Source organism: Scyliorhinus torazame, chromosome 4 (assembly GCF_047496885.1).
Source record: "Scyliorhinus torazame isolate Kashiwa2021f chromosome 4, sScyTor2.1, whole genome shotgun sequence".
In the NCBI taxonomy this organism is placed as follows: domain Eukaryota; kingdom Metazoa; phylum Chordata; class Chondrichthyes; order Carcharhiniformes; family Scyliorhinidae; genus Scyliorhinus; species Scyliorhinus torazame.
This window is the reverse complement of record NC_092710.1, coordinates 215,198,729-215,213,560: the sequence shown is the minus strand read 5'-3', so window position 1 is coordinate 215,213,560 and position 14,832 is coordinate 215,198,729. Positions and strand designations below refer to the sequence as shown.

The 14,832-nt window shown below is 41.6% G+C and overlaps 1 protein-coding gene across 1 annotated transcript in view; it reads left to right on the top strand.

Annotated features, from left to right (window-relative positions):
- rnf217 (ring finger protein 217) overlaps positions 1-11,047 on the top strand; it is a 192,068-nt gene extending 181,021 nt beyond the window's left edge. The window contains exon 6 of the mRNA XM_072499277.1: positions 4,643-11,047. Within this exon, the coding sequence (XP_072355378.1) occupies positions 4,643-4,716 (74 nt within the window). The 3' untranslated portion in view covers positions 4,717-11,047. The remainder of the gene's footprint in view (positions 1-4,642) is intronic.
- The last annotated feature ends 3,785 nt before the right edge of the window (positions 11,048-14,832 follow it).

Sequence of the window (14,832 nt, the reverse complement as noted above, 5' to 3'; positions counted from 1 at the left end):
AGCGCCCAGATCTCCCACTTTAATGCGTTCTGGAGTCCGGGTTCTCCTTCTTTCCCACTCTCTTGTTGCGGAAGGCCCAAACGGACGAATTTGCACGCTTGGATGCAAGTTCTCGGCGAGGAGCGGGGCGCAAATGTGTTTCTCCCAGGAGCTCCTCCACCCGCGACCGTTCTCTTCCCCCGCCGGAAGCCGAATCCGAAGAGCATTTAGTTGACTGTGTATGCGTGTACATAATATACAATCAAATGTTCTTGTAAATTATTATAGTGTTTAAGCTGAACAAGTAGTGGAAAGATGTACCATGCTCCTCATTATTTGATGTCCCACAAAATTATTCTAACTACGGGTGGCGTGGTGACGCAGTGCTTAGCACTGCTGCCTCATGCCGCCGAGGACCCGGGTTCGATCCTGGCCCAGGGTCACTATCTGTGTGAAGTTTACACATTCTCCCTGTGTCTTTGTGGGTCTCACTGCCAGAACCCAAAGATGTGCTGGGTAGGTGAATGGGCCAAGCTAAATTGCCCCTTAATTGGAAAAACATGAATTGGATACTTTAAAATGTATATTTAAAAAAATATATTATTTTAACTAGACTTGTTGTTTGATGGATACTGATTAAAGTCTTGTCTGAAGGGATATAAATTCTATATTGTGTAAATGAGGAAAATATTGATGTTTCTGTAATGCAATATGTGCCTTATCTCAATAACTTGGTGCGCAAACACATCAGAATTAGCATTGAACTGTAATTTTAAATACACTTTGCCAGTTTCTATTTAACCATTGTAAAGGTTTTTAGTTTTGTTGTAGTAACTAATGGAGCAACAGGAACAGAAAGGCAAAATACTTCTGTCTCTTCATTGAGAGGACTTTGGGAAACCTCATGAAAAGCCCAAATTTAGCCATGCTAATTTTAAAAATAATCCCACTTAAGTGCTTATTAGCCTTAGCACAAGGCTAAATCGCTGGCTTTGAAAGCAGCACGGTTCAATTCCCGTACCAGCCTCCCCGAACAGGCGCCGGAATGTGGCGACTAGGTGCTTTTCACAGTAACTTCATTTGAAGCCTACTTGTGACAATAAGCGATTTTCATTTTCATTTCATTATTGTGTCCTGTTTATTTTGGCCACATGCCAAATGTTGCATTTTTGAATCTGGAATACATTTTTTAAATGTCAGAGGATATCAAGCCAGAACAATGTCAGATGAAATTCAATACCGACAAATGTAAAGTGTTACTCCTAGGAAGAAAAGATAGACAACACATGTAAGTCACGAATTGTGTTAAAAGTTTCTTCGACTCAGCATTAAAATGTCCCACCAATACAAAATAGCAATGAAGCTAATTTCCAAATAGTGGATATAAATTAGACAATAAAATCAAACTTTGCAGTGTTTTAGTCTGTAGTGCTTTAGTCAGAACACATCTTGTATGCTTTGGGCTTTATTTATTGTGTTGAACTCTGGAAATGAATCAGACCTTTCCTTGACTTTGGAAACTTGAACCCATCACATCTGCCCATGCTCACCATATTTTCATCTCTGGGAGTTATGGGCAGGGTAGGGTGTGGGTTTCCCAGCCCCTGAGGCAGTGATGAGATAGGCTGACCACTTTTTTCTAGGACAATGGCCCAGCTTTCCACATCATTCTCATGCTCCCTAATCCTCACCCACCTCATGCCCCTTGTACTCTCAATGCACCCAAGCCCCTGTGTGACCCCATGTGTTCTCCATAGCCACTCACCCAGTATACAATATGTACATTGCTCAGGGACCATGTAATATTAATGGGAAGTCTTTGAAATGGACATGAGATGAAGTAAACCTAACAATTTAATAGAGCTGTCACTTAAAAACACAACATTCATTCTGGGAAAAACAACTCCGGACCTATTAAGAAAAAACTTAAACCTCCTTAGTTAGTTCTTCAGTGATAAAAACAAACAAAAGCATCTACTCAGTAACCACATTAAAGGCAGATACTACTTTAATAATTCTTAAAACTGTCGATCAAACAATGCATATCACCCATTGTTGAGATAAGTGGTTCCAGCTTTTAGAGCTCAAGCGAGCATTCATAATGGGCTCAGCTGTCAAATAAACTATTACTGCTCCAGACAATAGAGATGATTGAAACTGGAAAAAACAGAAAGCTATTTTGTTTTCTCAGCTGCAACTGATATACCTGTCAATCAAAGCAGTCCAGGAGAAGATTGTTTTTGTCTCCTGACTGAAAGCTGCAGGCATACATTTAAAGCACTTTCAATATTTAAATCACTTCAGAGTATGACAATTGAGTTCTCAAGAACTGTTTTCTTCAGTTGGGAATACATAGCTTCCTGAATGGAAAAAATACTCCAAAGCATCTCAAAACTTGCACAATGTTGATCAATGTAATGGTCCACTTACTTTGCAGGACCAAGCCCTGTAATTAATCACTGCAGTAAAAACACGTCTAATGTATACTAGTATCAAATAAAGACATAGTTGCTAAAACATTCTACACTGTCATAATGTTCCTGACTCCTCAGCAGACGTCCTCCAATGCTCCCAACCAAGTCTGGTTTTTCAGAAGCCTTCCAGCACCATGAGAACAATAAGAGGTCGATGGCAGGGGAAAAGTAATGAGAGAAAGAGAGATCAGAAAAACAAATTTCCCATATGTCTTTCAAGGGCAGCCCTGTGTCAAAGGATGTGCATGTGGAGTTGTGACCCGACTCTAACCCTGCCTATGGGAAGATGGTGTGGATCCATTTATATGTGCAAAATTTCTGTAGGAAAAGAAATGTTAGCGACTCCAAGCCCCATTCCCAACTCCAGGAGGACTTTGAAAATACGACCCTTTGCCTAGCTCTAGTTGCTCAAAAACATTCAAGTGATGGAGGTAGTGCAAAGAAGAGTCAAATACTGCCCCACCATCTGAGTCAGTGGGAAACGAATCCCCACAGATGCTTGATATCCTGCAGCCATTTAATGCTCCAAGAGGGTGTTATCTCTCTGGTCATCAGCTTTGTAGTCCCAGTAGCATCACTAGGAACTGTGGCCACTGCTGTGACTCCAAATATTCTCCAGGTTCTAATCCCCAGGGCCAGATTGGAGGTATGTGTAGAGGGTCTCGCAATGGAGTATGGGATAGCAGTGGGTGGTCTGATAATAAAATCTAGGTAGGGAGGGGGCACCCAGGGAACAGTCCATTAGGGGAGGGTGTGAGGTGTGCCCCATGTGGAGCGGGGTCCAGTTGGAGAAGTGCCTCCTTCTTTTCCCACTCAAGCCCGACCAGAGTGACCTGTTGGGCTTCCCCTGTCCGTAACCTTCTCACAACTGCCTCAAAATTGAGGCCAGAGTGGACCACTTAATTCAACAGCTAAGGATCCCGATTAGGGTTAGGCCACCCAGGTCTCTGTAACCCCTGAAAAATTGAACATAGTTTAGGAGAGTTGGCAAACACAGTGGGGGCTGTCGAACTCTTCCATATGAGAGGAGACTGGGGAAACTTGGACTTCACATTCTGGGTAGAAGGTAACTAAAAGATGATGTTATAAAAGTATGTAAGACTGAAAAATGTAACCAACAGTGGTGCTTTTAACTGCCATAACAGAGAAAATGGTGCAGGTTCTGAAGAAGATGGATTTTATATTTGATCAGACATCAAGAAATCTGTTCATGAAAAAGTGGTCAACATGTGAAGAATAGTGAAAGCAAAAACCCTGGAATCGTTTGAGATAATTAGAAGCCACATTGCTGTTTCGCTAGTGGAATCATTTAGATGAGCGAATTGGCATTGATCATCCCTAATTTGTAATAAATCCCCTTTGACTTGCTTTTTTTGACCATTTTATAAAGAAACAGCCTGCAAATTTGTTCTGGGTTATATTGAATTTGATGACCTTGAAGGAATGAACACGAGGATCATTTTATTTTACGAGACTCCAAATTAGAAGCTAATAAATGCTGTAAATCCAAACTAAATGTTTTACAAAACAGCTTTTTATTTTGCCCTGCCAGATGGTAGCCTCAGTACGTTAACTGGCAATGAAGAATACACATGGTGGGATTTCCAGCCCCATCCACTGCCAGGATCATCCGGTCCTGCTGAAAGTCAATGAACCTTTGGTCAGCCCACCATATCCCACACGGCAGGTCCTCCCAAGGCAGGGCCAGAAAATCCTGGCTACAGAAAAAGTGATCTGCACCATATCTTGTTTTACAGGGCAGGATGCTCTTAGGTGAAGGAGAACAGTAAAAAAACGAATTTCCTATATTGTTATTCAGTTGATCTAAACATACTTTTCTATTTTGTTAGATTATGTGCCTCACCTCCTCACAATAAAATTATAATTACAAGAACGTTTTGAGTATTCGATTCACAGGACTGAGTAAAAATAATTCTGTAATCCACGATAATTAACAAGTGCAAAGTGCTAGTTTTCATGTGTATTTTTCCAACTAATTCTGTATTTTATTTTTTGTTGCTTCTCCTTCATTCTCCAGTTATTAATTCAATAATACTGTAGATTTAAATAGTTACAGATCATTACTTCCAGAACTTTTTATCATGGAACTTTGGTTTTAAGAATCGGTTACATAACTTTGTTAATAAATATTTTTCTCTAATGCAATATTTTTTCTTATCTTTTGATAGGCTTGTTTATCTTTCCTATCTATTACATTTGTAAGAAGCAGAGGAAAAGGTCACAAGCTGGTATGTTTACGTAAAAACATGAACGAGCCTTGTTTACATTGGTACCAACGGATGCGTCAGGGTCCTCGCAGAACTCTGCAGTGAGAGGCAATAGCACGTAATTAGCATCAAGATACTGAACAAACATGAAACTGGGAATGATGACATGAATTATTTCTTGGCCATATTACTAAGTAGTACACCATTCCCAGAATACCTTCCAAAGAGCTAGCTTCAAGCACTGTGATATACAACTCAAGAAAGAATAAACTGGCTGGATGGATCTTGGGTAAAAGGTAACAGTGCTGGAGGTGGGGTTGTTTTTCCATTTTGCACACTTTAGCAGTACTAAGCTATAATCATGGATTATGTGGACCTCTGGCAAGTTTGCACTTCTTGCATTGTCCTAACACTGTCTTTAAAACCTCACTTTCAGAAGAGAACTTTTCCCTGCACTATGTGATGTACCTGTTCCCTTCGCAATGAAGATTCTCATCTCAAGGGATACTGATGCGCTACACATGCCACTTCATTAAGATTACATCTAATTAACTATTTTATTCACAACTTTTCTAGCAGTTAACATTTGAGGTGGCAAATTGTAATTCAGCTCAGATTGTGGTAGTTTGCACTATTCTCCCAAATTGACTCTGCCACTCAGCAAACAGTAACTATACCTGATCTTTAAAATTCTGGATGCATGGTCAGCAGCAGGAGTCTGCGTTTTAGCCAAAATAATGTATACAGTAGGTTTTGTCCTCGGCAAAGTCTGCCCTTGCTTTATTTCAGGAGTGGAAAATTTGGAACCTGATCAAACTCAATTGGCTGCTCAAGTGTGAACATGCATATCTAGTTCAGATGATGCACAAGCAAACTTATTTTTTGTTAGTTGCCAATTTGGATAACTGATGTCATCCAATTAACAAGTGTCCCTTTAATGGGTCACGACCCATAAAGTGAAAATTCTTTTTTTTAATTAAAATTTGGTCTTGGGTTCTGACAATTCACTCAGTCCCTCCAATGCCCATCAGTCACGGATGTCTCAATTATACTGGTGGACACGATGTGTGCCCTCTCTTCAGTGACACCTGAGTGGGGAGGCAGACAGTTAGGCCAAAATTCTCTGGCCATTGGAATTCTCTTCCCTCCGACACTCCCATCCACGGTTTTCCTGGTGGTGTGGGGCGGCTTCAATGGGAAATCCCATTGACAAGTGACAGGAATAGAGAGTCCCGCTGCCAGCGAACGGCGCACCGCCAAGAATCACGCTGCTAGCAGACCAGAGAAACCCCCTCAAACTGCACAGTGCTTGGACCTGTGGATGGCCACCTTGGATCATGCAAAATCAAATCTTTTTTACTTGCATCTCAATCAGTACCAGTTGAAATGACTGGCAAGGTTCTTCCCACTTAGACTCTCAGTTGATTTCCTATTGTGATTTAAGTACAAGGATAATGGAAGTAAAGGATATCCCGAGATCAGATCTGGGTAATCCCGTTTCACTTGCTTGAATTCCATTATATTAAATAATGACCCAAGAAACTTTTAGTGCCTTATTAGCAATTTTTTTGTGAGAGGAGAGCCTTTCAGCTGTTCGTAGCCATGCTATAGATTAGATATGGTTTGATTCCATTGCTGTAATATAAAATGGGTCATTTGACAGTGTAAACATAGTTTTTAAAAAAACAATCTTTAACTAATATTACAGAGAGCTACAAAGAAGTTGCGTGGGACAGTTTTGTGGTTTTGCTAGAAATGTTTCTTCATAGTGAGTAATTTTACAATATCACACACATATTGATCATTCAATGCCTCCTTACATTTATTGTTCGAAGAATTGAATTTCCATATACCGCTAGAATTTACAAAAATGTAAGAGAAAGACCATATATAGTCCATATATGACATTAATCATGGATTATATCCAACTCAATAATACTCGAAGTGCCATTTAAGATTCACAGCATCACAATGATTTTTTTTAATGAATAACTATGAACCTACAATAATCTAATTAATACATATCCCTTTACACAAAAATGTTTGTTTCCTGCCGCATTGTGTATTATCTGCAGTTTTTAATCTCAGTAAACCAATCTTTTTAATTGGACCAGAATTCTTTGAACACATTTTATCTCCTGCACACTTCTCTCATGACTGTATTATCAGCAAATTCAATATTAATAGAAGCACTGTTCTCCAAATCACTTGGTTGTCCTAACGATAATGCCAAACAAATTCCATTGGTCTCTGAAGTCAAAATAACTTTTTTAAAATTGAACAAGTACTTGCTTTCTATTACTAAGCTAATTTTAAGATGTGGAGATGCAGGCGTTGGACTGAGGTGAGCACAGTAAGAAGTCTTACAACACCAGGTTAAAGTCCAACAGGTTTGTTTCGAATCACGACCTTTCGGAGCACTGCTCCTTCATGTGAGGAAGGAGCAGTGCTCCAAAAGCTGGTGATTCGAAACAAACCTGTTGGACTTTAACCTGTTGTTGTAAAACTAATTTTAGTCAGCTATCGAATATGCCAGTATTGCCCTGAACCTTGACCTCCTTTAAAAGACTTGGCTGCAGCACCTTAACCCATGTCTTTTTTGTTTACAAATCTAAATAGTCCTCTTCTACTATTTAGTTAATCCCTCAAAAAAACAAACTAATGCTTCTGAAACCATGCTAATTATTATTTATAATCTTTGACCATATCCTATAGAATGCTCTTAAACCTTTCCCAAACAATGTAATTAGGTTAAATTGTCTTTCATTTCTAGACCCTCATCTAAACCATTTTTCAAATATTGGGATAAAATCACCATTCTCTGTATTTTATTAATCCCAACATAGACAAAACTCGATTAGATCATAATTTATGCTAATCCAGAAAAAGACTTTGTCATGATATTGCACCATAGCAAAGTCATTAATTATCATTAGTAATTTTCCTTTTAAATCAATTTGAAAGTTCCTTGACATTTTAATGTGCCACAATTTTATGTGCTGAAGTGCTTGATGAACAATTTCTAAATTTTATTGGTTCTTTATCAGGATTGACCTTCTTAGATTTGCCACCATTAATTTCCTCAATCAAAAAGGAGGTGCTGTGTGCAGAAATTGAAACATTTTTAATGAATTTGAATTTTTAGGAAAAGTATAATATTTTCATTGCCTTGTTCTGTGAAAAGAAGTGACTGCTAATAGTCCATCCAGACTGCAGTGTCCTCCTTCACATCTTTATTCTGTTTCCTGAGCAGACAAAATAAAAATAGAAGAACAGAAAAGTCCATTGCTTAATCACCGATATTAAATGCTTTTTGTCAAGGCATATTACCCTTTATAATAGTTTGCCCCCTCGGCGGTTTGAACCATCATCAGTTGCCATAAGGATGATTTTCACAAATTTGAAATTGATGGGGTAGATTTTCATCTCCACTGCCTGGGTGATAATTTAATGAGCTGGATACCTGCCCATTTTAGAATGGGTCGGCATGGAGGCACAGTGGTTAGAACTGCCGCTTCACACCGCCAGGGACCCGGGTTCAATTCCGTACTCGGGTGACTGCGTGGAGTTTGCACTTCCTCGCCGTATCAGCGTGAGTTTCCTCCAGATGCTCCGGTTTCCTCCCACAGTCCAAAGAAGTGCAGGTTAGGTGGATTGGTCATGCTTAATTGCACCTCAGTGTCTTAAAAGGTTAGGTGGGGTTACGGGGATAGGGTGGAGGCATGAGTTTAAGTAGGTTGCTCTTTCCAAGGACCGGTGCAGACTCGATGGGCAGATGGTCTCCTTCTGCACTATAAATTCTATGATAACCTGCCTGATTTCAAATCAATGAAATTAAAATTGGGTGACTGCTAAAACATTTACTGAGCATAAAAATTTGCCCGAATGGGATATTGGACAATAGGGCAAACCTTTTGATTTGCTCAATCACTATTGGTTTTCAAGATTGTTTTTCTCATTCTCTCAGCATTTCCTCCCTGCTTGTTTTTGTACCTGAGATGACCTCGCCTGTACCTGTTTTTGAAAAAGCTCATCTTTGCTGATTTTCTAATATCTGTTGCTTGCTGTTGCCCTTCCTCACATTGATTTTCTTTCATCTGATACCTCCCCTGCTGGAAATCATGAGGAAATTTCTTTCTCTTTGATGAATTCAATATCATCAACCAAGAATTTGCTCAGATTGGCCAAGTTAATACTTCATTCATAATGAGTTAATGATTGGGCAGGGATGGGGAGCCAGTCTCTATTGGAGGATCTCACCTGCTTTCAAATTACTAAAGAGTTGTCCACTGCATCCTTGGAATAACTTCTATGTTTGATCACGTGCAGCAAAAATGGTGGGGTAGGAATGGCAGCCATGACACAAATGGGGGCATTTACTTGTGTTCTGCTGATTGATTGACCACCGTAACTTGGGCAGAAGGTCAGTGGAATCCCACCCACTAAACAGATTTTCCACCAAAATGACGTAGACAATCATGAACTTCCTAGCAAATTCTCAGTGAGATTCTTTAATTGTGGTTAGTTCCACTCTGACTTTTCTTTTTGCCTGCGGAAATGTGGCATATTGGAAGATATCTTGGACTGTGGAGAAAAAAATGAAGTAAAAAATTTAAAAACATTGATAGATTGACCAGTCAGGTGAATATTATAAATATTTTTTTAAATCTACGGAGGTACTTATTTAGCAAAACCACAACCCATGGTGACATTTTGTACAGTACTTCATCTTTCAATCAGGATCATTCTGTTTAGGTCACTTTTTGTTGTTCCATATCTGTTTTTGTCTTTCTAATAACATTTAGCCATATATATGGTTATGAGGGTAACTGTGTGAGAAACTTGGTACCTGGACAGACATGCTGGTTTTATTATTTAAGTTTTATTATTTAACTGACTTTAATGTAGGTAACATTTTTCTGTTGCCAAATCAATGAAGTCGAATGAATGATGCATAGTGCCCTTAAAAAGATGGTTTCCGTTTGTATTAATGGGTAATTCACCAAAGCGTGTGCCTTTTTATTTGATGTGGCCTCATTAAAATCTTTCTTTTCACCAATAAAATTACTTAAGTTACAGCTGCAGTTATTTTAATGCCAAATTAAATTCCTCTTTCCCTATGCCCACCCTGCCTTCCACCATAGGAAAGAGCAGGGGAAAACTTGAATCCCAAGGTACTTTGCACTTGTGGTCAATGTTTATTGATTGACCTTCTGCCAATTGTAGGATCCTGCCGGTCAGGATTTAAAGAAAATTCAACAGTTTTACTTTTACAAATTAGTTCTGCAGTGGATTTTGCTGAGAAAATATATTTAAGCCGTTTAACTAATTTTATGTTAAATTTTTAAAAAGAGACATAGTTGTTAATCTAATGGCTGGAGTTATAGCCCCTCACTAACATGTTTGAAGATTGGGGAGGGATCGTAAAATGCAGCACGCAGCCTTTCCACCACTTTCTGGCCCGCCCTGACCTGTCTCCCATTTTACAGTGAACGGTGGGGGTGTCGGAGGGCCAGCCAACCTTTGTGCCAATTGAGCCCCATAGGTGGCCACTTAAGTACTTTGTCCCACCTTCGTTGTTATTTTGGCATGAGTGGTAACGGTGGACAGACCAACAGCTTTTACTGCATAGGCTGATGTGCAAGGTAGGAGGGGGCGGCGTAGCACACTTTGGCAGTCTCCTGTGCCCATCCGAGTCATCCGACTCGCACTCAAGGTCATACACCTTTCTAAACCCCTCCCCCCGAGCTTCTCAAACCCAACCCACCTTGGGGTCTGCCAGCTAGGCCCTGCCGATACCCCGGGCCTAGCTTAAATCTGGCTCCGTATCTCCTTTAGTTCGGGGACTGGCAAAAGTCCCAGTAGTGGCCACCACTCGAACTTGATGGTGTTGGCAGTGTAGAGCTACCGGTCAATTGGATTGGCCGACAGCTCACTAAGGTAGGACTTCCTCCCCTGATGGGAGTAGAAGTTTCATACTGAGCCAATTAACAGCCCTCCGATTGTAAAATACAGATGGCTTTTTGGTGGGTGGACTCCCAACCAACTTTATAATTGAGGGGGCCATGCCCCTGTAAAATCCAGCCCAATGCCACTGTTGCCGCCAATTCCATAAAAAACACTAAACTGAATCAGATTACTAAAAATCACGATAGATAATAATTCCTATGTAAATGTATCTGATTAATGACACATCTGCATTCATAAACAAGAAATAACATTTTGGGTAGTTCAAGTGACTTGTGACTGGACCACAACTACCGGTACTACTTTTTGAAAGCTTTTGTGCAGAAACAATAGCTGAAATAATGTGACTAAGTATATCAAATGTACTATTCTGAAGAAAAATAAAACAGAATTACATTGTGTCATGTTTTTAATTTGAAGTCGATGCTTGTATTTTCTCCTTTTTTTTATTTTTTTGGGAGCTTTAATTGGTGGCCTTCAGGAGGCAGGCCAGTGGGGACCAGCGATGCTTCATTTAATTCCCCTTTCCCAATGATCCCCGCAGCTGCAATTGCAAAAGGGCCACTGTTGCAGCCACAGGCTTGCCTGTGGATGACACATCCCCTTGACACATTTTATTAGTCTTCAGAGAGTGCCACCATCTTTAGGTGACGTCTCTTTCACCCACCTACAATAACAGTGCCCATCTCACCCAGGGGAGGTGCCAGCTGTCTAGAACCTCGGGCACTCCACTTAGATCTCCTGGCTATGGAGCTCACTATACTTAATTGATGGGTCTCCTAGAGATATCCTCTTAGTTGCTGCTTCCTCAAGAAATCCCCTCTGTCGTCCAGTTACTGGCATTTTCAGGTACCCAATGGTGGAATTGGGACCCGTGAACAAATATTCAGCTCAATATGCCTGACTAGGACTACCTCTGCTCACCATGCGCTGCATCCCACAAACACAGGAAGTTCAATATTTTGACTACCTGATCCCTTATGGTGATGGCCACCTTTGGGGCTAGTGCAGATTTTCCTCCTTAATGCTATCCCAGACCACTGATGGCCGAAAATTGAAAAACATATCCTTTGCAAAAATATTCAGCAGGGATCCACAAAACATTAAGGCTTGCTGGTCCCATGCCTAGAGATGCATGAGGCAGACAAAGTACTCTATTCTCTCCTGTTCATAGCCAGTATCTCATGTCATTCCAGCATCTGTTAACAAGCTGGCGATCTCTACTGACTGTTTGCTGCCAGTTCATCTTGGGTAGCCTTCTTCTCCTGCATCAATTAGAAGCCCACTGTATGACCTGATAGGCAAGCCATGGTGTTGGAAGTTGGATAACATGATCAAGCCAGCTAAACCACCTTTTTGCATTAGGATAAAAAAAACATAAGCTAATAGAAAATATTACAGGCTATTTTCATAGATTGATGGATGCCAACCACATTCTTACTAAAACGAATTAAACATTTTAGATATACAAACCATTGGTGGGAATTCAACAGAAATTTAAAAGTGGTAATTTAACTTTCCTGATCTGTATTTAGTTTGTTCAGGGCAATCCTTATGAGTGACACCTTCATTACAAAATGGAGCTCGAGAATGTCCTGGCAACATTGGATTTACCTGCACAAATGTGATACTTGAGATAAACTTCAGTACCGTAGTTTTTTTTTAAAGTTACTCGGCTATCAGGACATCACTAATACGAGCCTTATACTCCCACAGTAAACATTTAAAATTAAGTTCTAGATAAAAGTAAAACTTCACATCATTTTTGATTTTCTCCAAAGCTTCTACTTTTCCTCAACTCATCTTTTTTGTTTAACATGATTAACTTACTTAACACAGAGCTCGCCAAAGTTGTCCTCTTGCTAACATTTGCATCTATTGTATCAGTCAATATGTTGCTATTCCAACGAGGAATGAATGACGATCTGGTCTGATTATGAGTCATGAGGTAAAGTAAGTAGACTATCTTTTAAAACCAAAATGGAAATTTGGAAAACACTCACCACTACATAAAGAACTGAAGGGGAAAAAAAAAAATCAAGACTACCAAAATGGAAAAGTAAATTATGAAATAATATGGCTGGGATTTCACGCTCCCATTCATGTCAGGCAAGTTCGACAACCGGAACGGAAAATATCACTGGAAGGCCAAAGTCGAATTTCACAACGGTAAAAGCAGGAAGGGATTGTCCCCTCTCCGTGTCAGTGACGGGCTGTGTTTCTCAATGTTCTATGGCAGGAACCTCGCTCTAATAAATTAACATGTAATTATCAAGTCCATACACCAGAATCATGGGTGGGATTCTGTGATCCTGATGCTAAGTGTTGACACCTCGGAAACGGCGTTGCTTTTCCCGACGGCGTCAACACGGCCTCAGGATCAGCAATTCTGGCCCCTACAGCTGCTGATCCTGGCGTGAACTGGGCACCGTGGGGTCCGCGCATGCACAGTGGCACAGGCGCCAGCGCGTGCATGCACAGTGGCTTCCTGCTCCGCGCCGGCCTCGACACAACATGGTGCACGGCTACAGGGGCCGGCGCGGAAGAAAGGAGGCCCCCAGCCAGAGAGGCCGGCTCGCCGATCGGTGGGACCCGATCACGGGCCAGGCCGCATCAGGAGGCCACCCCTCTGGGTTGGACCCCCCCCCCCCACCAGGCCGCCCCCGGACCCTTCCATGCCAAGGTCCCGCTGGCTGAGAGCAGGTGTGAATGGCCCCTGCGGGACTCGGGTTTTTTATGACGGCCGCTTGACCCATCCAGGCGCCGCGCCAACCAGGCTGGCGCCGAGCGGAGAATCGCGTTGGGGCGGCGTGGCGCAGTTCGTGGCGGTCCTGGGGATTGCCTGGGCCCGGGCTGAGAGAATCTCGCCCCATACTCCCGCGACGATATGATGTCAAAACAACACAATGCACAACTGGTCACAGAAGGTGTGTACCTGCCGAGCAGTACACCCAGTGGATTTCGAAGGGAAATGCAGTGCTCAAGAAGGAGAGGGTGCCAGGCAGTGCCAGTCTGGTGTGACGGGGTGCACCTGGGTGAAGATTGTTTCCTGGTTTGCAAGCTGGGCACTGGGTGTTGTTTAGAAAAGTCGTCTGGATCATCGAGTTGCTGATTTGATGGACGGGTGGGTGGATCAGAGGCTACCTGCCAGCAAATGTTATGGACCTCGTGACTGCAGTTTGTGGGGGTTTTTCGAAGCCCTAGACTGTATAACGGAAAAAGCCGCCATTGCTGTCAGCAACCTCAACTCCACTTTTCCCACCTGACATTAGCCTTGCCAATATCTGCGAAAAACTCGCCCGATGAAACATTTTCCATATTAAACAGAAAAAAAAAGAAGAAGGGAGACCAGTTCAAATTTTAAACAAAACATTGAGCATTAGTAAAGCAAAGAGAGATTGCGGAATAAAATTAAATGGGGGGGAGAAAAGGCAATAAAATAATTCCGTTTAAGTACATTAATAGTAAGTAGATGGATCGCTTCTCTGCCTTTTGGATAAGATCGAGCGCAAGATCAGGTGTAAAAGCTGCATCTTGGGACCATGAATTGGATTTAATTTGAATTGGTTTTTGAAGCAGGTATGGAGGTGGATTAGGGGTTTGCTCCTGCCAATCTGGCACTTTGGCTTTTTTTTTTTAAAATGTTTTTTATTGGGTTTTTCATATATGGTATATTTACAGATGTACACACACAGAAACCAAAAAGAGATAAGAAAAACGCTACATAACTAAAAAAAAAACAAGGGGTGGGGAAATAAAAACTGGGGAAGTGTATATACATAGAAGCAACGGAGAGACAATTACGATATACATATCATTGTCCTATGGGGGGCTTTGTCCTCCCACCCCCCCCTTTCTGTTTTTAAATAAAGTACATACAGCACAAGCAAACCAAACAAAACTTGGTGGGCGGGGTGCCTGGGCGGCGCCACTGATGCTGCTTGCTGCTCCCGGTCGGTTTTCGCTGTTGTGTGTTTGCCTCCGCCTCGGCTGTCTGTCATTACTTCCTCCTGTACTTTCTTAGTCTCTGTTGCCCTGCTGTGTTCGTTGTGGTTTCCCGTGCTCTCCTTCCAGTTTGTGTTCCCTCGTCTTTCCTCCCCTCTGGCTCCCTTCTATTATTCTCTGCCCCTTGTCCTTCTTCTATGCCCCCCCCTTCTCCCTCCCCTCCCCCCCCCCTTCCTTCC